Below are 22241 nucleotides of genomic sequence, written 5' to 3' on the forward strand. Positions count from 1 at the left end.
AAGACGGTGACTTTGATTCCTTGGCCTGCCTCCTGAGATGATGTGAGCTTGCTTTGGGTACGTGCTGTAACAGTGACAGCACAATCACAGGAACAATGAAGCAGAGAAGCACAAGGTGCCTACACAGTTTTACCTAAATGTCTTGTTTGTAGGATGGAGCTGACGTGCCTGTACTGACAGTCAAGAACAATTAGCAGAGTAGTTCTGAAAAGGAGGAAGAATTCACAAGGCATCAGTTATGAGTGAAGGGAAGTCACCATCTGCCAATGGGCACCAGGGTGTCACTGCATTGGAAGGGGAAAAGGAGTGGGTTGGATCCGATCCAGAGGCCTCTCTGCCCACATTAAAACTAAACAGCTTCTATGCCTGCCGGCATCACAGAGTCAACACATTCTGTGTGTGTCTCGCTCAGTCTCACACCCCAAAACATAGAAACAATGGGTGTTAAGAACCAAGGAGAAGAAAGTACAGTGTGGGCTCATTCTTCTGAAGCAGAGGAGTACACAGATGTTTTTAAAGTTCGTATCTACCTTGGTCCTCGAGGCTTCCATATGTCCTCTCCCTCTCTGCCTCCCTCCCAAAAAGATGAGCCCATTGCCTGTCGAGACAGAGGGGGAGCAGTACTTCTAATTCTTGACTGCTCACAGTCTCAGGGCTGCTGTTTGGGAAGGGAGGAGCAGGAGGAGCAGCAGAGAAAACAAGGCTCTGGGAAGCACCTTTAGGCTAGAAACAGCCTCCACAGTTAAAAGCCACAACTATAATATGCATTAAACAGTGTTCAGAGTACAGTCATAATATTCAGGCGTGTCCCACTAGTCTGCAATATGAGGATACCAGAAGCTGCCAGAAACACATCATTTCTTCATTATCTACCAGCAGCACTTCTGATTTCCTGCCATGATTAAATAAGGCTTATGTTTGTTTCTCTAAGGTTTAGGATCTTAAACTAAAATCCTTTATTTCAAAAACAAAAACAAAAACAAAGTAACTTGCCAGGCAGAGAAAGGTCTGAGTAGAAGATGGCAGCTTTCTTCTTAACAGTCCCCCCCGCCCCACCCCGCCCCAAGAGGGACTGGATGGAGAAAGGAGAAAGAATGCCCAAGAGTAAGAAAAGCCTCAGGAGGAACGCCGAGGGCTACGGTCAGCCCCGCAGGCGCACGGGATCACCTTTACCATCAGCCAGGTGAGCTCCATTTCCTCACCTGGGTCACTGCTCCTGCCCACTTGCTCCAAAAGGAAGCAGAACCAAACAATGTGTTCATCTACAATAGATGTAATACAATAGGGTAAGTAAGACCTGTCCAGTTACTGCCCTTACTTCTTTGTGCTGTTGGGAAAGGAAGACAACAAAGTGATAAAACCCAAGCTCTTTGCAAGCCAGCTGGTGACCAGTTCTCCCAGGAATTTCTGCTGAGCTCTGCCCTCGCCCGACCCCATCAGTGAGGGAAGGGGCAGCAGGGCAGGTCTGGTCACCTGCACAGGGATAGAAAAGAGAAACCAAACATAATTCGGGCCACAAGTGGATTCTGGCACATTTTTAGGGTAGGTTAAAAATGTCGTGGTGTGTACAGGAAGCAGACGAGGGAGTTTTTGGAGGGAGACAATGCCTGCAGGTAGGATGACCAGTCCAACTACTTGTGGGGAGGAGCTCCCTGTGCTAAGCGCAGAGGAGCTAGGGGGCCTCGAGGAAGGTGTTGGTTCGGAAGATGGAGGAGACGATCTTCCCAGTGGCGTTGATGGTGCCTTCGCTGTCTGAGCTGGACTCAGAGTCGCTGCTCCCCGAGTAGGCGCCCAGGCCCGGGAGGATGCCGATACAGACTGCTGCAGAGGGGCAGTGGATGGAGGGGCCGCTCAGGGAAGTGCTTCCGAGAGACACACAGGACGAGGCCTCTGCAAAGAGGAAGGATTGTTACTCCATCATCCTTGGCCACAGCTTAACATATACATCTCAGGGCTAGGCCCCATGCCAAGAGCTTTACCCACGGATGCCCATGGAAGCCTCAAACCCACCCTGTGCAGTTGTCATCCTCATTTTACTCAAGGGGAACTGAGGAAGTGAGGTTCCAGGAGGTGAAATGACTTCTCCAGGTGATGAGCCGAAGTTGGAATTCTAAAGCTCTCTCTTTGACCACAGCCTGTCACCCTCTCTGTTCTCCATCACTCTGAGGAGAACAAGTTCCCCACACTCACACAGTCATGGTATTACAAGTGAGACTCAGGTCCATATCATCTTTACTTACTCACAAGGCAGGAAATAGATAAGGGGAGAGACAAAAGTTTCCGCACACTCAACAGCAGAAAGGAAGCCAGCTTCAGAGATACTACAGGCAACATTAACAATTCTATTCCACTTCTCAGCGTACTACATCATCCATACTTATTGACCAGTGCCAGCTAGCACAGACACATTTTCAAAGGCTGCAGAATAATGTTCCTTACTAAGAAGGGCTGCTGTTCCCTAATGGAGGAGCTGAGCAACTTAGAAACTGATGAAACACCATCTTTGCTTTCCCGTCCTGTTCCTCTTTCACAACAAAGAGAACTAAAGTCAGTCAGGTCACATTTTCAAACCACACAGAATGTTACCAAGTAGCTGGGGCTCTCCCTTCTCCAAAACCTAGTTACTGTGCCACTCCAAAGATGGAAAGTCTCAATAGACAAAATCCAGAACTTGAAGATTAAAGGAAAAGTTAAGAATTCGGCTCCACCAAGTTTTTCCTCTAAGTGAGGAAGTCAAATGGCTTGGCAAGGGTAGGGGCCACTTAGAGTAGAAAACATTAAACTAAACCTCAACCAAGAAATAATGCTCCGGGGCCGGCACTGTGGGGTAGCAGGGAAAGCGGCCACCTGCAGTGCCAGCATCCCATATAGGTGCCAGTTTGAGTCCCCGCTGCCGCTCTTCCGATCCAACTCCCTGCTAATGCGCCTGGGAAAGCAGTGAAAGATGGTCCAAGTGTTTGGGCCCCTGTACCCGCGTGGGAAACCTGGAAGAAGCTCCTGGCTCCTGGCTTTGGATTGGCACAGCTCCAGCTGTTGCGGCCAATTGGGGGAGTAAGCCAGCAGATAGAAGACCTCTCTCTCTCTCTCTCTCTCTCTGCCTGGTTGTGTAATCTTTCAAATAAATCTTAAAAATAATATGTAACACATATAAAATGATACTTTCAGTATTCTATTACCTTTCAAGAATATATAGATAAGTTACTTAGAAACTAATTTATGCAAAGCTGTTCAATGAAGTACCTCATTTTATCCAGTATTTCAAGGATGAACTGAGTTTAAGGGTTCATCCTAGAAAGAAAAGGGTGAATTTTCAGAGTACCTATAGAGAAAATTATAGAGAAATTTCTCTATAGAGAACAAGAGCTGATCTAGGTGAAGGATGGAACCCAGCTATAGAAATGCAACCAGGAATCTAGACCACAGTGCCATCAAGAGAGTTTAAGCAAAACAATCAAACCTCCCAATTACTGAGGTTTAAACAAAGAAAAGAGACTGCAACTCTAACAAATCTCATTCCAAATGCAGTTAACTATCCAAAGAGAACAAAATGGTGCCCTCTGATCCCATCCATTTGGTGAAGTTTCCTGCCAACTTCTACTTTTGCAGGCCCACACTGTCACACCAAATTAACACAGAAAAGTACTAACAGAGAATCTGTGTAAGATCAGATGCATGACTTGGGAGCATACGGGACTGACTTGTGCATTCAGTGGTTTTGCTCAAAGCTCAGTTCAGGAGTCTTCAGGGGAAAGCCGGAATCTCCACCAAAATCACAGTCATCTTCTAGGGCAACCAACCAGCAATTCTCCTGCTGAGGTCAGACTCAGGAGGAAGCCTCAGGGGACATTCTTCTTGTGGGGCTTTGGCTCCCAGCAAGGAGGACATTTCTTGCATAGCTTTTGCTACAAGAATGCAGGAAGAAGGGATATGGAACTAAAAAGAACAGCTCTGAAACACATGTGTCTGCCTGGGACAGTTCAAAGCCACCATACCAGTTTTGCTTTCCATAGTTTCATTCAAACAGTTCCTATCAGGGAATAAGTACCAGCCCAAGGGCAACTAGTTTACTAACTAAAGTACATTTAAGATTCCTACAAAGTTGAATAATGTGTGTGTGCACACATATATGTATACATTGATACTATCTATTCTACCAATTTAGCAAGATTTCTATATGTTAAAAAGAGATCAGTGAACATTTATTGAAGTAAAAATTGGGCTAACTTCTATGAAGGGCAATTTGGCAACATTGGTCTAAATTATAAATGTGTATCCTCTCTGACCTAACAATTCCACTTCTAAGTATTTAACCTGATATATTTGTTTTAAAAAAAAAAATTTTTAAAGATTTATTTATTTATTTGAAAGGCAGAGAGTTACAGAGGCAGAGGTAGAGAGAGAGAGAGGTCATTCATCCACTGGTTCACTCCCCAAATGGCCACAACAGCCGGGGCTGGGCCGATTCTAAGCCAGGAGCAGGAACTTCTTCCGGGTCTCCCACATGGGTGCAGGGGCTCAAGGCCTTGAGTCATCTTCTACTGCTTTCCCAGGCCATAGCAGAGAGTCTGATTGGAAATAGAATAGCCGGGACTCGAATCGGCACCCATATGGGATGCACAGCCTTTATTTGCTAAGTCAAAGTGCCAGCCCCTGACCTGATATATTTGTACATATGAAAAATTATCCATGTACAAGGTTATGACTGAAACAACAGAATAGGAAAAGAATGGAAATAATCTAAATGTTTATTAACAAAAATTGAGATGAATATACTATGAAATATGCATACAATGGAATATTCTTAAAAATGGAATATAACACAGACTTTACAAAGGAATGAGGAATCTCGCCATGTATAGTTATGTAATGATTCGTAAGGTACAGTAACAAGTAAATTAAGCAATAAATACAAGAGTATATCAAATAATACTCAAAAAAATACTCAAGTAAAAAACAAGGTATAAAGTATTCTTGCCAAAGGAAAAAAAAAACTGATCAAGCTTCTAGATCTTATTATCACTTTATGGCAAACACAGGGTATAAAGAACCCTTACCACTCACATGGGAGGCCTAGAAGGTGTTCCAGGCTCCTGGCTTTGGTCTGGCCCAACCCTGGTCATTGTAGCCATTTGGGGAGTGAACCAGCAGATGGAAGACCTTTCTCTCTGTCTTTCCTCTCTCTATAACTCTGCCTTTCAAATAAATAAATAAATCTTAAAAAAAGAAAAGAAACATAGAATAAAATCTAGAGTACAGGAAGTTTTATAGGACAAAGACCCAGTTCCTTCACAAATAAAAGGATAAAAAAAGTGAAGGAAAATCTACAGGTTAAATTTGCATTAAAAGACACATTAGCGGGGCTGGCGCTGTGGCTCAGTAGGCTAAGCCTCTGCCTGTGGTGTCGGCAACGGTCCGTGTCCTGGCTGCTCTTCTTCTGACCCAGCACTTTGCTTAAAGCCTGGGAAAGCAGTAGAAGATGGCCCAAGTGCTCGGGCCCCTGTACCCACATGGAAGACCTGGAAGAAGCTCCTGGTTCCTGACTTCAGATCTGCACAGCTCTGGCTGTTGTAGCCATTTGGGGAGTGAACCAGCAGATGGAAGATCTCTCTCTTTCTCTGCCGCTCTGTAATTCTGCTTTTCAAATAAATAAATAAATCTTAAAAAAAAAAAAAAAAAGATCTTCCACCCACTAGTTGACTCTCCAGGTAGCCACAACGGTCAGGGCTGGGGCAAGTCAAAGCCAGGAGCTTCATCTGGCTCTCCGACATGGGTGGAAGGGGCTCAAACACTGGAGCATCTTCTACTGCTTTCCCCAGGCCATTAGCAGGAGGCTGGATCAGGAGTAGTTGGGATAGGAAATGATACCCATATGGGACACCAGTGTCGCAGGCAGTGGCTTTACACACTACACCACACACTGGCCCCCAGTCAACTGATTTTTGAAAAGGGTGACATTACAACTCAGTGCAGGAAAGAATAGTCTTCAAAAAATGGGGCTAGACCAACCAGATATCCCCACAGAACAAAACTGGATCCCTACCTTATGCCACACGCAAAAATTAACTCAAAATGAATAAAAAACTGAAATATACAAGCTAAAACTATAAAACTCATTGAAGAAAGCATAGATGTCAATCTTCAAGACTAGGGACCAGGCAATGGTTTCCCAGATATAACACATAAAGCATAAGCAACCAGTGAAAGAAATGGATAAACTGAATGTCATCAAAATTAGAAGCTCTCATGCTCCAAAGTCTACTATCAAGAAAATGAAAAATAAACCACAGAGTGAGAGTAAATATTTGCAAAGCATATATCAGATATGTGTAGTCTGGTATCCAGAACATATAAAACACTCTTACAAGTCAACAATAAAGACCACCCAGCTTAAAACAGCCTAAGGATTTCTCCAAAGAAGATTTACAAACAATAAGTACACACCGGTTGGCATTGTTCATCATTAGGGAAACACAAACGAAAACCACAATGTGATACCACTTCACACCCACACGATGGATATAATAAAAAAGACAATAACAAGTGCTAGTAAAGATGTGAAGAAATTGGGATCCTTATATACTACAGGTAATATAAAAATTATTCAGCTACTTTGCTAAATACTCTACCAGTTCCTCAAAAAGTTACCAAATGACTCAACAATTCCACTCCTAGGTGATTTCACCCAGAAGTGAAAACAGTTGTTTACACAAAAACTTGTACACAAATGTTCGCAGCAGCATGATTCATAGTAGCCAAAAAGTGGAAACAACTCTACTGCCTATCAACTGATAAAAGAACAAACAAAATGTGGTATGTCATACAATGAATATTATTCAGCCTCTAGCAAAATGCATTAGAAAAACAAAAATTAGGACAATTAGGGAAGATATTAACTTGATATTGTATAATATTTGGCAATTATTGTCATTATTCTAGATATAATAGTGGGACCACAATTGGTAAACAAAAAAGAACTTATTTTTTAAAAAATGAGACACTTTGAAGAACTATGAATGAAATGATATGATGTCTTGGATTTGCTTCAAAATATTATAGTTAGGGAAGTTTAAATGAATACTGGACATGTGGTAAAACTTGTTGAAGGGGCTGACATTGTGGCACACCAGGTTAAGCTGCTGCCTGTGATGTTGGCATCCCATGTGAGCACCAGTTTGAGTCCCTGTTGCTCTACATCCAAACCAGTGCCCTGCTAATGCACCTGGGAAAGCAGCAGCAGATGAATCAATTGCCTGGCCCCATGCCACCCATGTGGGAGACCCAGATGTAGTTCCAGGCTCCTGGTGTCAGCCTGACCCAGGCCTGGCTGCTGCAGACATTTGGGGAATGAACCAGTGGGTTAAGATCTCTGTCTCTCCCTCTCTCTGTAACTCTGCCTTTCAAATAACAAATACATCTTCTTAAAAAATTGTGATAGGGGAGCATCATGCTACTATCCCAACCTTTAAAAATCCTTTAACTTATATCCATAATGAAATGTTTTAACTAATTTTATTTATTTGAAAGTCAGAGTTACAGAAAGACAGGGAGAGACAGAGAGAGAGAGATCTTCCATCTCTATCTCCCTAGATAGCCACGAGAGCCAGGGGTGGGCCAGGCGGAAATCTGGAACCAGCAGCTTCACGTGGGTCTTTTACATGGGCCCAAACATTTGGGCCACCTTTTGTTACTTTCCCAGGCAATTAGCTGGGGACCTGGATTGGAAGCAGAGGCAAACTGGCACCCATATGGAACCAGCATTGCAGGCTGTGGCTTTACCTACTACGCTGGCCTCAATGAAGTACTTTTAAAAAAAAAAGATTTATCTATTTACTTGAAAGTCAGAGTTACAGAGAGAGAGATATCTAATGAAATGCTTCTTCTTTTTTTTTTTTTTTTTTTTTTGACAGAGTGGACAGTGAGAGAGAGAGACAGAGAGAAAGGTCTTTCTTTTTGCCGTTGGTTCATCCTCCAATGGCCGCCACTGCTGGCGCGCTGCGGCCGGCGCACGGCGCTGATCCGATGGCAGGAGCCAGGTGCTTCTCCTGGTCTCCCATGGGGTGCAGGGCCCAAGCACTTGGGCCATCCTCCACTGCACCAGAGAGCTGGCCTGGAAGAGGGGCAACCGGGATAGAATCCGGCGCCCCGACCGGGACTAGAACCCGGTGTGCCGGCGCTGTAAGGCGGAGGATTAGCCTAGTGAACCGCGGCGCCGGCCCATGAAATGCTTTTTTTTTTTTTTTTTTTTTTTTTTTGACAGGCAGAGTGGACAGTGAGAGAGAGACAGAGAGAAAGGTCTTCCTTTGCCGTTGGTTCACCCTCCAATGGCCGCCGCTGCAGCCGGCGCACCGCGCTGATCCGATGGCAGGAGCCAGGATCCAGGTGCTTTTCCTGGTCTCCCATGGGGTGCAGGGCCCAAGCACCTGGGCCATCCTCCACTGCACTCCCTGGCCATAGCAGAGAGCTGGCCTGGAAGAGGGGCAACCGGGACAGAATCCGGCACCCCGACCGGGACTAGAACCCGGTGTGCCGGCGCCGCATGAAATGCTTTTAAAACATATAATTGTGGGGCCAGTGCTGTGGTGTAGTGGGTAAAGCCGCCACCTGAAGTGCCAGCATCCCATAAGGGCGCCAGTTCAAGTCCTGGCTGCTCCACTTCTTTTTTTTTTTTTTTTTTTTAAAGATTTACTTATTTACTTGAAAGTCAGAGTTACACAGAGAGGTCTTCCATCCTCTGGTTCATTCCCCAATTGGCCACAACAGCTGGAACTGCACCGATCCAAAACCAGGAGCCAGGAGCTTCTTCTGGGTCTCCTACGTGGGTGCAGGGGCCCAAGCACTTGAGCCATCTTCTACTGCTTTCCCAGGCCGCTAGTAGCAGAGAGCTGGATCGAAAGTGGAGCAGCCAGGACTTGAACTGGCACCCATATGGGATGCCAGCACTGCAGGCAGCAGCTTTACCTGCTACGCCACAGCGCCGGCCCTTGCTCCACTTCCGATCCAGCTCTCTGCTATGGCCTGGCAAAGCAGAAGAAGTTGGCCCAAGTCCTTGGGCCCCTGCACCTGCATGGGAGACCTGGAAGAAGCTCCTGGCTCCTGGCTTCTGATCAGCTCAGCTATGGCCATTAAGGCCATGTGGGGAGTGAACCAGTGGATAGAAGACCTCTCTCTATATATATAGCTCTTTCAAATAAATAATTTAAAAAATAAATTAATAATTGCTTTCATATGCGTAAGATAGCTCTAGATGGATATATAAGAAATGTGTAATTCGGTTTCCCTCTGGAAAGGAGCACTGAGTAGAAAAGGATGTGAGTAACACAGAGAATCTTCACTACTTCTCCTTTTTAAAAGTAGGTTCTAGAGCGAATCAGTTACTGCAGTAGCCTACCAGCACTGGTGCTCTGAGATGCATTTTTAAAGCATCTATTATATTTCTGAGACAGAAATAAATATAAGCCCTGTTTTATAGATGACCCACTGAGTTTAGTTCAGAGTCTGAATCCCACAGGGAGTCAGCGGTGAACTGCAAACACTCTTGAATTTCTCATCCCTAACCTATGTCAGGAACATTCACCTTGTCTTAAAACTTCATGTCACTTAATACAGAAGCAGATACGAATGCATAAAAGTAACCACTAAAAAAAGTGTACGCCTGGAGACTGTATTAGGCTTCTAGACTTAAGCCAATCCAGTATCAGAAGGAGCTAGGCATTCTACCTCCCAATGGAAGCAAGCCAGGTAAAATCAAGAAACCTGACATTATAGGAGACATAGAAAAGCCCTTTGTGAGCAGAAGTGATATGACCAGGGCTCTGTGACCACTCCTGAGAAAACACAATCGTCATTTATTACCTCTACTGACTTCTAACGTATTACCTTTGCAGGGCAGCTAACATGCTCCTGGGTATAAATCCAGCCTGACATAAAATAGTTAAATTTATGTAGGCACACTCGAAGAAGAGAAAAACACAAACATTTGCATATGCAATGCCTTCCAACCCTTTCCTGTGGTTCATACTTATAATTATGAGTAAAAAAACAAACGAGGGTGCCACTCACCTTGATTCTTGTCATCTGGGTCAGGGTCTGGTTTCAGTCTTTTCACACTGTTGCCACTCTCTGAGCTATAACAAAAAACATGGTGATTTGAACTATGCCCAATCTGCATGGATCAAAGCTTATGGGGTCAGGAGCTCTAATAACCACTTGTATGGGCTTTAAGTAGCCCAAAGGAGCTAGATGGTCTGAAATGAAGAGTCTTCGCTTGGGTTCTTAATCTCCCTCCAATTATACAATTAGTTACAAAGACAACTCAAATTCCTGACACATCCAAAAAAGAATCATTGTATTTTCAAGCATCACTTCAACTTGTTATTCTTTATTGTTCAACTTGATTAGAACCACAGATGGATTTCACAAATGACAAAAATTTAGTTATGTTATTAATGATTGAAGAAAACATCTATAGTGGCACGCTAGACAGTCTGAGAGCCATCCTAAAGATTTTCACCAGAAGAACATCTAAAGAATGTACTTCAGGGGCGGTGTTCTGGCGTAATGGGTTAAGCCACAGCCTGCAATGCCACCATCCCAAGTCGTGGCTGCTCCACCGCTCCTTTCATTTTTACACTTTACAGCATATACACACCAGTAACTTCCAGACTTTAGTGGGCATCAGAATCAGCCATGGAACCTTAAAAACAAAGACTCCTACACCTCATTCCAAATTTCCCAGACCAGAATTAGTGTAGGCTGCAGATCTACAGTATTAACAAACTTCCAGGTGATTCCAACAAACCCAGGGCAGGGTAGATTAGGAACTCCTGCCCCAGAAGGCTAATTCATCACTTTGCTATGGCAAACAACAATAAATGATAGCTTCAATACTCAAAAGGGGCTATATGCAGATCACCACATAAGCTAATAGAGTCCCTTCTAAAAGTGATCTAAAATCAAGAGAGGATCCGGCACCATAGTATACCAGGTTAAAGCCACAGCCTGCAGCACCAGCATCCCATATGAGCACTGGTTTGAGTCCCAGCTGCTCCACTTACGATCCAGCTCCCTGCTGGTGCACCTGGGAAAGCAGCAAAGGATGGCTCAGGTCCTTGAGCCCCTGCACCCATGTAGGAGACCCGGAAGCTCTTGGCTTGGGCCTGGCCTAGCCCCTGTCATTGCAGCCATTTGGGGAAAGTGAGCCAGCAGATGGAAGGTCTCTGTCTCTCCTCTCTCTAACTCTGCCTTTCAAATACATAAGTCTTGGAGTAAAAAAAAAAAAACACCCACGGGAGATAGCTTTGACACCCATCCTGCTGCCATCAGTAAGAGCACTGCTGAGGGGTAACTAACTGCCAACTTGAAGAGCGTTCCTCAGCACAGTCCAGTAAAACTGACTCAGGTTCAAATCATGGAAGACACTGGCCCTTGTGTGAAAGCTTATGTAAGAGCCTGAAAGGAATAATTCATGGTTTGGGAAGAGGGCCCCTTTCAGGCTACTGATACTCCTCCCCTCTGCCGTTGTACCATGATGACATTTTTCCACGGAGGCAATGTTCCTAGGAACATCTGCAGCAGATGGACAGGGTGCCAAACCACAAGACTGCATCAATACACTCCCTTCAAAACATGTGGCTGGTTGCCAGTACACTACATTGATTTTCCTAATAGACTGCACTTAAACTTAACATTATTTTGCCCACGGTCTCTAGTTCGTCAGATTGAAATAATGATATTCAATCACTCTGGTGCCATTCCAGGATTCGGAAAGGGAGTAGCAAACACAACAAAGAACTTACTGAGACCTCTGCATAATGCCACTCTCCGCCACCCCCACCTCACTCGCTGCCACAGCCAGGTGTGTAAGCCTGCCACAGCTGCTGTGTCCTTCGGGCCACAGTGCCTGTACAGCAGCTGTTCCCTCTATGGACATGTCCTCCCTCCTGCCTGCCTGTCACAGTCCTCCTGGTCCCGCCTAATCCCCATTTTCCACAGCTTGCCCAACATGAGCACAACCTCTAGGCAGCCATGTGTCCCTCCTCCTCGCTCACTACACCCTGTACACAAATCCTTCACAGGACTTGCCAGCTTACTCTCCAGAAACCCAGATGCTCAAATACTGGACTCCAGTTCTCCTATCACTGTGTGACTTTGAACAAAGGTTCTCAATCTCTCGAATTCTCAGTCCTACCTGCAGAACAGAGGTGATAGTAATTTGTACTTACTAGAATTTTTGGGAGGAATGAAATCATGTATGGGAAGTACTTAACACAACGCCTGGCACATGTCAGGTGCTCAAGGAAGAGTAGCTACTGTCACATGTATTGAGTGAATGATCAGAGAGAGAAAGGTCAAAGGCTAGAGAAGACACCAAGTGTTGAAAGGGAGGGGGACAAAAGCACACCACAGGGACTTGGTGGAGACTCATGGGAGGTAACCTTTAGCTTTGGTCACCGTGACAGCATTTCAGAGAAGATGGTCAGAGGGAGAGTTAAGCTGTGTTGAGTGCTGGCTGACCTCTTATGTTTCACAGCTCCTGCCAACAGCTTTGCCTGGGAGAACTTCTTGGTTTCTATGGGTTTCACAGCCAGTTTCTTCTCCACTTCCTTCTTGTTTTCTGAAGAAATTCCAACCTTGTTGAGATTACTGTAAGGTACGGGTTAAGGATCAAGCTAAGCAGAAAGAAGAGCTACCACAGCTGACAGTCAATCAAAGGAAGGATAACAAATATAACCCACTGGCCTTTACAACCGTGCCATATGCCTAGCCTATTTATAAAAAGGAAAATGTCTCTCTTCTTTTTTTCCCCCCGAGTCTCAAGGAAAATCTGAGCTCAGCCAGAAAACCTGATATTACCAAAGACATGGCCAGTATCACACCTGACACAGAAAACAAAGACTGCAAGGAATATAAAGGAACAGAAAAAAACATGACTTCTCTGAAAATATGTGCTTTCCTCCCTAAGGGTAAAACCAAAGTTTTCAAAATGTCCTTATGACTATCTGTGGCACTCAATCTTTTTTTTTTTCTTTTAGATTTATTTATTTATTTAAAGGCAGAGTTACAGAGAAGCAGGGGCAGACAAAGAATCTTCCATCCGCTGGTTTACTCCCCAAATGGTCGCAGCAGTCAGAGCTGGGCCAATTTAAAGCCAGGAGCCTGGAGCATCCTCCAGGTCTCCCACACTGGTGCATTGGCCCAAGAACTTGGGCCTTCTTCCACTGCTTTCCTAGGCTATGGCAGAGAGCTGGATCAGAAGTGGAGCAACCGGGACTTGAACTGGCATCCATATGGGATGCCAGCACTACAGGAGGTGGCTTTACCCACTATGCCACAGTGCCGGCCCTGGCACTCAATCTTAGAAATCACGAAGACCACCTCCCACTCTGCGGGTACAAGGCAACATCACAGGCATCAGGCTCATCAAAAATGCAGAGCATCCACCGCCTCTTCTCCAAACTACTGAGCAAGGACCTCTGGAGGCCCAGGAGCCACTCTCTCTGCAGGTGACTGCAAGGTGCGCACAGACAACACAAGAACTGGAAAGGCGTTTTCTGAAGCACAGCCAGAGCATTTCTAACATCGCTTCTTCACGCTCGACACCACTTTCTGGGTCTCAAGGTCTATCACTTTCACTTGTTCTCTCCACCTCCCCCCTCTGCTCCTCCATTTTATTTTATGCTCTCTCATAACACACCCAACAACAGATAAATATTCTGATATGTGCAAGTTCTTACTGAAGATGGTGCCTTACTGGAACCACACTGACATCTAGTGCCTAAGAAATCTAAGCAGCACATGTTATCAGCTCAGAGGGGTAGGTGAAGTAGGGGGTACACAGTCCAGGCTATTTGTCTACTTTGAACTTGAACCATGGAGGTACTAGAAATAAGGAACCTCTAATTCTGACTACTCTTCAGGTGCTAACTCTGTTCTAAACATCTGCAGCATTATTGAGGATTACATGCTCAGAACTATTTTGAGTTTCATTCATTTAATGTTTTTAAGGTCATCACAGAAACAACATGTTAATAATAATAAATGTCCATTTTTATAGAAAAAAATTGAAATATTTCATTTTTCTACTAGAGAATGCCAAAAACCATTCATGAAGTGAACAGATTCTCAAAGCAAACTCTCAATATTAGTGAAAAATAAAATAATGGAAAAAATTGACACAGTTGGGGTAGGTGTTATGGAGTAACCAGTTAAAGCCACCACCTGCAGTGCTGGCATCCCACGTGGGTGCCAGTTTGAGCTCTGGCTGCTCCATTTCTGATCCAGTTCCCTGCTGATGTGCCTGGGAAAGCAGCAGAAGATAACCCCAAGTACTTGGGGCCCTGCCATCAACATGGAAGGCCCAGAAGAAGCTCCTGGCTTCAGACCATCCCAGCTCTAGCCACTGTGGCCACCTGAGGAGTGGACCAGTGGATGGAAGATCTGTCTCTCCCTCTCTGTAACTTCTTTCACGTGAATAAATAAAATTTTTTTACAAAAATTAACACAATAAAAGCATACATGTATTTACAACACCAGGACACAGACAAAACCCAATATTTAAGTCTTTATTCTTTTAAAGTGTAGAAAAGTTCCAACCTCCTTGAGGTGAGGAGTGGGGAAGTACCAATCTTATTTCTGATCCATACCCAAAGCATAAATGACTTTTTTCCTCTAGCTCCCTTTCTCAAAAATGTCACAAAAACACAAGCACATCTCACAAATCGCAATGAATTCATTAGATGAGGCTTTTTAAAATCACATCTTTTGAACATACATAATATCATTAAATACTGGTCCAACTCCAGAGGAAACAACTAGAGTCCTACCGCTTACCTGGCACAAACCACAGCACATGAATATGCAGAAGAGTGCATCATCCTATAATAATCAAGCAAAGCCAAGAACGAGCTCCTAATTTAGAGTTTTAATAAACAAATGTCTAATATTTCAATTTCTATCTCAACATGTCTCCAGCTACTTGTATGCTTAGAATTAATGCATTATATGTCAGCAAGCTGGAAGGCTTGCTTTTCTCCAGTTTTTCTAGACAGTCAGAACTTCCCAGGTTCCCAATTAAAGCCAATACCCCCACAGTCTCTTTGATGCGGTACTTCAGGGTTACCGGGACAGAAACGTTTCTTTTGTCTCACTACTGCCCTGTTCTTCCCTCTTAATCAAAAACTGAAAGCCATCTCCCACTTGCAGCACCACTCTCCAGAATGCTGTTTTGGGAGACACCCTGCCTTATTTGCTAACTGCCAACATAAAGCAAGACATCATTCAACTGAGAAGCAACATCACTGTATATCCTTACAGGAAAATCTGCACGTTGGCAGAACTGCACCATGCTTATCTGCCTACCTCTACAGACATCTTTGCATAAATTTAAGTCTGCAGTCATCAGGGCAGAGGAGGGAGAAGATCAGAAGACTCAATCTCCATCCACAGCTGGGCTGAAGTGTAATTCCCATTAACGCCTATCCTAGTTTTGCACCTGAACGTCATTAACAGAATTGGGACTGGAGTCAGATCTTTTGCTCCAGTTCAAATGTCAACCAAATCCCAGGGGATCTATTTTTTTTTTCCATAAGCTCTTTCATGGACTCTACTGTACATAAGAAAATACCAGCTATCACCTACACCCAGTCATATCATCAGTCTTAGAGGGGAAGGCTGTTCAACCACACTAGTGGGGTCGCTAAACATACAAACTTGGAATACCCAAATAAGCTTCTTCACAGGAGGAAAAAAGTTGAAGTGGCCTTATGAATACCTTCTATGAGTTACTCATTAACTTAAATCATACACAAGAGAACTTCAAAAAACTCATGAAAAATACAATCAAAAGTTAAACTTTTGGGGCCAGTACTGTGGCGTAGCAGGTAAAGCCACCGTCTGCAGTGCTACCATCCCTTATGGATGATGGTTCAAGTCCTGGATGCTCCACTCCGATCCAGCTCTCTGCTATGGCTTGGGACAGCAGAAGATGGCCCAAGTCCTTGGGCCCCTGCACCCATGTGGGAGACCTGGAGGAAGCTCCTTGCTCCTGGTTTCGGATTGCCACAGTCTGGCTGTTGCAGCCAATTGTGGAGTGAACCAGCGGATGGAAGACTTCTCTGTCTCTCTTTCTCTCTCTGTGTAACTTTGACTTTCAAGCAAATAAATAAATCGTTAAAAAAAAAAAGTCAAACTCTATTTTGGTACAAAAAAAGTTAGAAATCCATGCATATAAGGGGTTTTCAAAAAGTTCGTGGAAAAAAAAAGTTCGTGGAAAGAAATATATATCATGGGAAACTATGCATGGACTTCAAATTTCTTTGCACCAAAATAAACTTATCTTTTAATTATATTTTTGCATGAATGTTTTGAAGTCCCCTCATATTTGCTGGGAACCTATTACATGCCAGGCACTGGGAAAATCTGTAGGGACCAAGTGAGCTAAAGTCCTTGCTCTTATGCAGTCACTTTACATTCCAGCCATAAAAAGATAAACAAACCAGTTAACAAATAAGAAGATTTTCAGATAAGTGACAAGTATTAATTAAGGGGGGGGGGGCGGTAATGTGGCACATTGGGTTAAAGCGCCTGCAGCACTGGCATCTCATACTGGTACCAAAGAGTCCCAGCTGCTCCTCTTCCGATCCAGCTCTCTGCTATGGTCTGGGATAGCAGCAGAAGATGGCCCAAGTCCTTAAGCCCCTGCACCCTCTGGGAGGTCTGGAAGAAGCTCCTGGTTCCTGGCTTCAGATCAGCTCAGCTCTTGCCACTGTGGTCATCTGGGGAGTGAACCAGCAGAATGGAAGACCTCTCTCTCTCTCTCTGGCTCTACCTCTCTCTGTAACTTTCTCAAATAAATAAAATAAATCTTGAAAAAAAAAAAAAAAAAAAGGATATTCAGAAGGGATGGGTGTAATTTTAGATAAAGTGTTTAGGAAGGTCTCTGTGAGGAAATCTGAGCTGAGACCTGAATGCCATGAAATGCCAGTCCTGTCAAATCTGAAGGCGGAACACTTCAGGCTAAGGAAACAGCAAGTGAGAAGCCTTGCAATGGAATTATGAAGCTCAGTGTGAGAGAGGAACAAAGGGAAGACCAGCAGTCTGGATTACACTAAGCATGTGAAAAGTGGTTTCAACATGCAATGGGAAGGCAGGTTGGCCTAAATTCAGGTATGTCTGTGGTGTCTGATAAGGCAAACAGACTTCAGTCTAAATGCAACAGGAAGCCACCAGAGTGTTTCAAATAGGAAGGTGACATGATGCCATGTATGTTTTTAAAGATTCCCTTTGTTGTCTGAAGAAGATTGTTGGAGATGAGAGTACAAACAGAAAACAATTAGATGGCCACAGAAGTCCGGAGGAAGCTAGTTCTACTAACATGGCAGAAGAGATGGCAAGAATCAGCCAAGTCTGGAGCCTATTTTGGAAGCAGTTTTAACACAGGCATCTAGGGGTCCAGGAGCAGCAGTTACTGAGACTGGAAAGGCCAGAAAGAGCAACTTTGGCAAAGGGCAGTGTAATGAGCTTGAGGATAATGTGGCACAGAACTGGGAATCTTGATTTAGCCAAGTTACAGTTGGGAGGTGAGCAATACTGAGCCAAAGTAATATCATCTTTGTCACTTCCTCAGCCCCTCAGTGGGGACAGACCATGCTTTACCAGTGGGAAACACTTTACTGAGGACACAAAGAGTTGCTAAACATGTTCTTTTAAATCTCAAAAGCCAATTTCTTCCCTGGATGAAGTTGATTACATTGCCCATCTGTCTCAAAGTCTAATCTCACCAGGCAAGAATGTCCTGCTACTGACTCTTAGGATTTATGCCTTGAATTAATCCTAAAGGACGTGGACTTGTGATTACAACATACTCTTGCTTCCAACACAAACTCCACAAATCACTGTCGGTTATTCACAGCCATAAGGGTATCAGCATTGAAAGAGACGTTAGAGGTCACCAGGTAGAAGGCCCCCTTCCATTTAAGAGGAAACTGAAGTCCACAGACGTTGGTGAGAAAATGGACACCTCTCCAAGGACAAAGGATATTCTGTATTCCTTCAGTTCTTTCAGCTCTTCCTCTCTTCGCTGCTTTTCTATTAGTTCTTGCTGCCGAGAAACCTCATCAAGGAAGTTGGTCTCATCTTCATCTAAGCCTCTTACCATGTTTTCTAAGGAAATAATTAAACAAGAAACACTTAGCAGGCTAAAAGGAAAATGTAGTCAAATAAGATTTTTTTTTAATAAACAGCAGATTCTTCAGAGGATTAGAAGAAAGGACTATTAAACACCATGGCTTTTGAATAAATAACATGGCATAAAATCAAAGCATTTCTCCCCATTACTGGATATTAGCATACAATTAGAATGGGTATCTTGAGTTTTAAAATTGTTCTATGTGATCCAGAAGGCAGAAAACTGTCTCTTTTCTACCAAATGACCATCTGGAGACTAGATCATCAAGACAATTCCTCTGGTTAGAGAAGAGTGCTGCATGAGGCAAAAGTGCAGCAAAAGGCCGCTGAGAGTCCTCTGGACTCGTATTTTCTGAAGCTTACTGAATTTGAACTGCTCCTCATATTCCTGCTGCTTCCTGTCTTTCTGCTCCTGTAGTCTTTCATACAGAGACCGTGGGTCATAAACCTCCTCTGGACACTCTGAAAGGAAGGCGGGGAAGGAAAAAAGACACACACTTTAAAATTTTTTCATATTATTTTAGAATCACAAAGAGTTTAAAAGATAGTCAAGTCTCTGCATGATCTGAGAATCGGTACAACACCAAAATAGTACAAAGTCCACAGCTTCCCTTTAGACCTCAGAGGGCCAGCGGTTCCCAAAGCTAACTACCAATGTCAACAGGGCCCACGGCCTGAAAGAGTAAACTGGATGACAGCCCAAGCCCTCCAGAGCAGCACTGGTTCAGACCATGGATACACCGTATTGATGGAAAGACTTCCTGAACCTCCTGGATAGCAACACGGTAGGGGGAAAGGGCAAGGACATAAGTAACCTGGTTCTGCTCCCAGCTAGGGAGGCCTTACACAGGTTACTCTGTCCCTCTGAGCCCTGGGTGTTCAACTCTCAAGTGAGGACAGCTAATACAGATTTGGCTGGGTTGGTTTTTTTTTTTTTTTTTTAAAAGATTAAAAAAAATTATTTGAAAGGCAGAGTTACAGAGAGAGAAGGAAAGACAGAGACAAACAGAAAAAGAGAATCTTCCACTCGTTGGTTTACTCTCCAACAGGCTGCCAATGGCCAGGGGCTGGGTCAGGTTGAAGTCAGGAGCCCAGAGCTTCTTCCAGGTTTCCCACGAGGGTGCAGGGGCCCAAGTACTTGGGCCACCTTTCACTGCTTTCCCAAGTGCATTAGCAGGAAGCTGGATCAAAAGTGGACCAGCTGGGTCCCAAACCAGCGCCCATAAGAGACGCCAGTGCTACAGGCCAAGACTTAACCTGCTATGGCACAACACCAGACCCAGCAGGGTTGGTTTGAGGATTAAAGATCACTCAATTTGATATCAAACTATAAACATACAACCTTCTGGATCTTCAGGTTTTCGAACTTTTTCCCATTCTTCTTGCCTCCTTTTGCGCCGTTCATCTAGTTCTGCCTCTGACACAAACCTCTTTTTGATGACAAGGTTACCGTCATCTCCTCCATCCATAATGGAATAATCAGTCTACAAAAAAAAGAAACCCAAAGTGAGGAAAAACATGTCAAGTGAGAACGAAACAAGGAGATTTAGTTCTGCCACACCTAGCAACAGACTAAAAATTCTCTTCCAATCTGGAACAAATAATTATTCAAATAGCTTAATTTACAAGTCATTAATGGGAGCACATGATTATATTTTCCCTAATGTACCAGATAGGTTTTTTTTAAAGTTGTGAGGCAGATGAGTTTATCTCTTTTTGTTTTTTTAAAGATGTACTTATTTATTCAAAAGTGAGAGTTATAGAGAAAGACAGAGAGAGAGATCTTCCATCTGCTGTTTCCCTCCCCAGATGGCCACAGGAGCCAGGCGCTTCCTCCAGCCTCCAGCGCTCCCATGTGGGTGGTAGGGGCCCTAGCACTTGGGCCGTCCTCCACTGCCTTTCCCAGGCCATTAGTAAGGAGCTGGATCGGAAGTGAAGCAGCCAGGACACAAACCAGCACCCATATGGGATGTGTGCATTGCAGGTGGCTTTACCTGCTATGGCACAATGCCAGCTCCAACAAGGTAGTTTTATTAAAATTGATGCTACCAGAAAAATTAGCCAGGGCATGTGTACTAATTCTCACTACCAGGTATTTCACACCGTAGATATTTTCTGTCCGTCTATTCCAAACAAATTGGCCCCCGGCACCCACCATTTTCCCAGTTCTTATCCTTTATTTTTCAACATGTAACATTGTTCCTTGCTGAAATTTCTCTTTCAGGGACTTTATAAAATTTTGACTTACTTGCTCTGGCTTCCAAGTAGATTCAGATGGAGAATGTCAGGTATTCAAGGAGACTCAGTGATGTCATGCAGTCTGTAGCGCTGGTAATGATACACCTGAAGGTACACAAACCATGCACGCAGAGAGTGAGCCTAGAAGAGCCCAGACCTCCCAAGCTCCCGCTCAGTGAGCTCAGAATACTGACTGATTGCTCCTACTCTCTCCTGGCCTCCCTCCCTGTAAATTCCATGTCTGTGCCAATCCCTTTTCACTCCCACAATAACCTCAACTACTACATGCCTATCTTGATGCAGATTCCCAAATCTCCTTTTTTTTTGACAGGCAGAGTGGACAGTGAGAGAGAGAGACAGAGAGAAAGGTCTTCCTTTTGCCGTTGGTTCACCCTCCAATGGCCGCCGCGGCCGGCGCACCACGCTGATCCGATGGCAGGAGCCAGGTGCTTTTCCTGGTCTCCCATGGGGTGCAGGGCCCAAGCACTTGGGCCATCCTCCACTGCACTCCCTGGCCACAGCAGAGAGCTGGCCTGGAAGAGGGGCAACTGGGACAGAATCCGGCGGCCCGACCGGGACTAGAACCCGGTGTGCCGGCGCCGCTAGGCGGAGGATTAGCCTAGTGAGCCGCGGCGCCGGCCTCCTATCTACTTCTACATGAACCTTTCTTTAGAGAAAAGGAGGAAAGAAAATAAAGACAGCAGAATGTGTATCACTCCTTTATTTTTATTTGAAAGGCAAAGAGAGAGAGAAAGAAAAAGAACAAAACAGAGAGAAAGAGATTTTCTATCTGCTGTTTGACTCCCCAAATGGCTGCAACAGTTGGAGCTGGTCTAGGAAGAAGCCAAGAGCCAGAATCTCAATCCAGGTCTCCCACATGGGTTACCAGGACCCAAGTTCTTAAGCCACCACCAGTGCCTCCCAGGAAGCTGGAATTGGTAATAGTGCTGTGACTTGAACTCAGGCACTCTGGTATAGGAGCAGGTGTCCCAAGAAGCATCTTAATGCTGCACCTAACACCCACCCCGTGTCATTCCTTTTAAAGTAAACCTCTTTCTGTTTTATTTTGCTGGCTTTTCTTTTTGAGAAACCGTAGAATTAACCCTCTACAACAACATACATGTCATATGCTATTCACAGCAATACTCCCTAACCAGGAGGCACATATTCAACCCAATGTCAATTCCAAGATGATCTTTATTAACAAAAATAGCATTTTATTTAAAATCATAGAATAAGTCTACTATCACAAAAATAGAGCAACTAACATTTGCTGAGCTGTCACAATGAACTAAATACTTTCGATGTATATTTAGCTCATTTACATGCATATTCGTCCTATGAAAAATATTTTTTCTTTATAGATGAAGAAGTTGAGGCTCAGAGAAGTTGGGTCACTTGTCTAAGGTGATGCAAGTGGTAAGTAGCAGAGACAAAAATCAGATCCAGGCCTGACATCACAGTCATACTTCTGAGGTGGGCATGTGGCACAGTGCTGCTTGGGATACCTGCATTCCATATCAGTGTTCCTGGTTTGAGTCCCAGCTACTCTGCTTCCAACCCAGTTTCCTTCTTAATGCACACCCTAGAAGGTAGCAGATAATGGTTCCAGCACTGGAGTCTCAGTCACCATGTGGGAGACCCAGCTTGTGAGTTCTAGGTTCTTGACTTCAACCAGTCCCAATCCTGGCTATTGTGGGCATTTGGGGAGTGAACTAGCAGACGGAAGATTTTTCTTCATCTCTCTCTCTCTAAACTCAATTTTTTTTAAATTCATACTTTTACCCACTTCACCATGCTCCTTTTCAGAAACCACTAAA

General features: G+C 44.3%; 1 protein-coding gene across 5 annotated transcripts in view; it reads right to left on the bottom strand.

Annotated features, from left to right (window-relative positions):
• Window positions 1–932: 932 nt before the first annotated feature.
• The window catches only part of PSME3IP1 (proteasome activator subunit 3 interacting protein 1), a 31782-nt gene continuing 10473 nt past the window's right edge, over window positions 933–22241 (bottom strand). For all 5 annotated transcript variants that reach the window (XM_051846805.2, XM_051846804.2, XM_070061957.1 and 2 more), the window contains 7 exons: window positions 20432–20526; window positions 19526–19667; window positions 18547–18645; window positions 18037–18159; window positions 12514–12643; window positions 10060–10124; window positions 933–1890 (listed from right to left, as the gene is read on the bottom strand). In XM_051846805.2, the coding sequence (XP_051702765.1) occupies window positions 1673–1890; window positions 10060–10124; window positions 12514–12643; window positions 18037–18159; window positions 18547–18645; window positions 19526–19652 (762 nt within the window). In that variant the 5' untranslated portion in view covers window positions 19653–19667; window positions 20432–20526 and the 3' untranslated portion in view covers window positions 933–1672. The remainder of the gene's footprint in view (window positions 1891–10059; window positions 10125–12513; window positions 12644–18036; window positions 18160–18546; window positions 18646–19525; window positions 19668–20431; window positions 20527–22241) is intronic.

The sequence above is a fragment of the Oryctolagus cuniculus genome, chromosome 18 (assembly GCF_964237555.1).
Source record: "Oryctolagus cuniculus chromosome 18, mOryCun1.1, whole genome shotgun sequence".
Lineage (NCBI taxonomy): Eukaryota > Metazoa > Chordata > Mammalia > Lagomorpha > Leporidae > Oryctolagus > Oryctolagus cuniculus.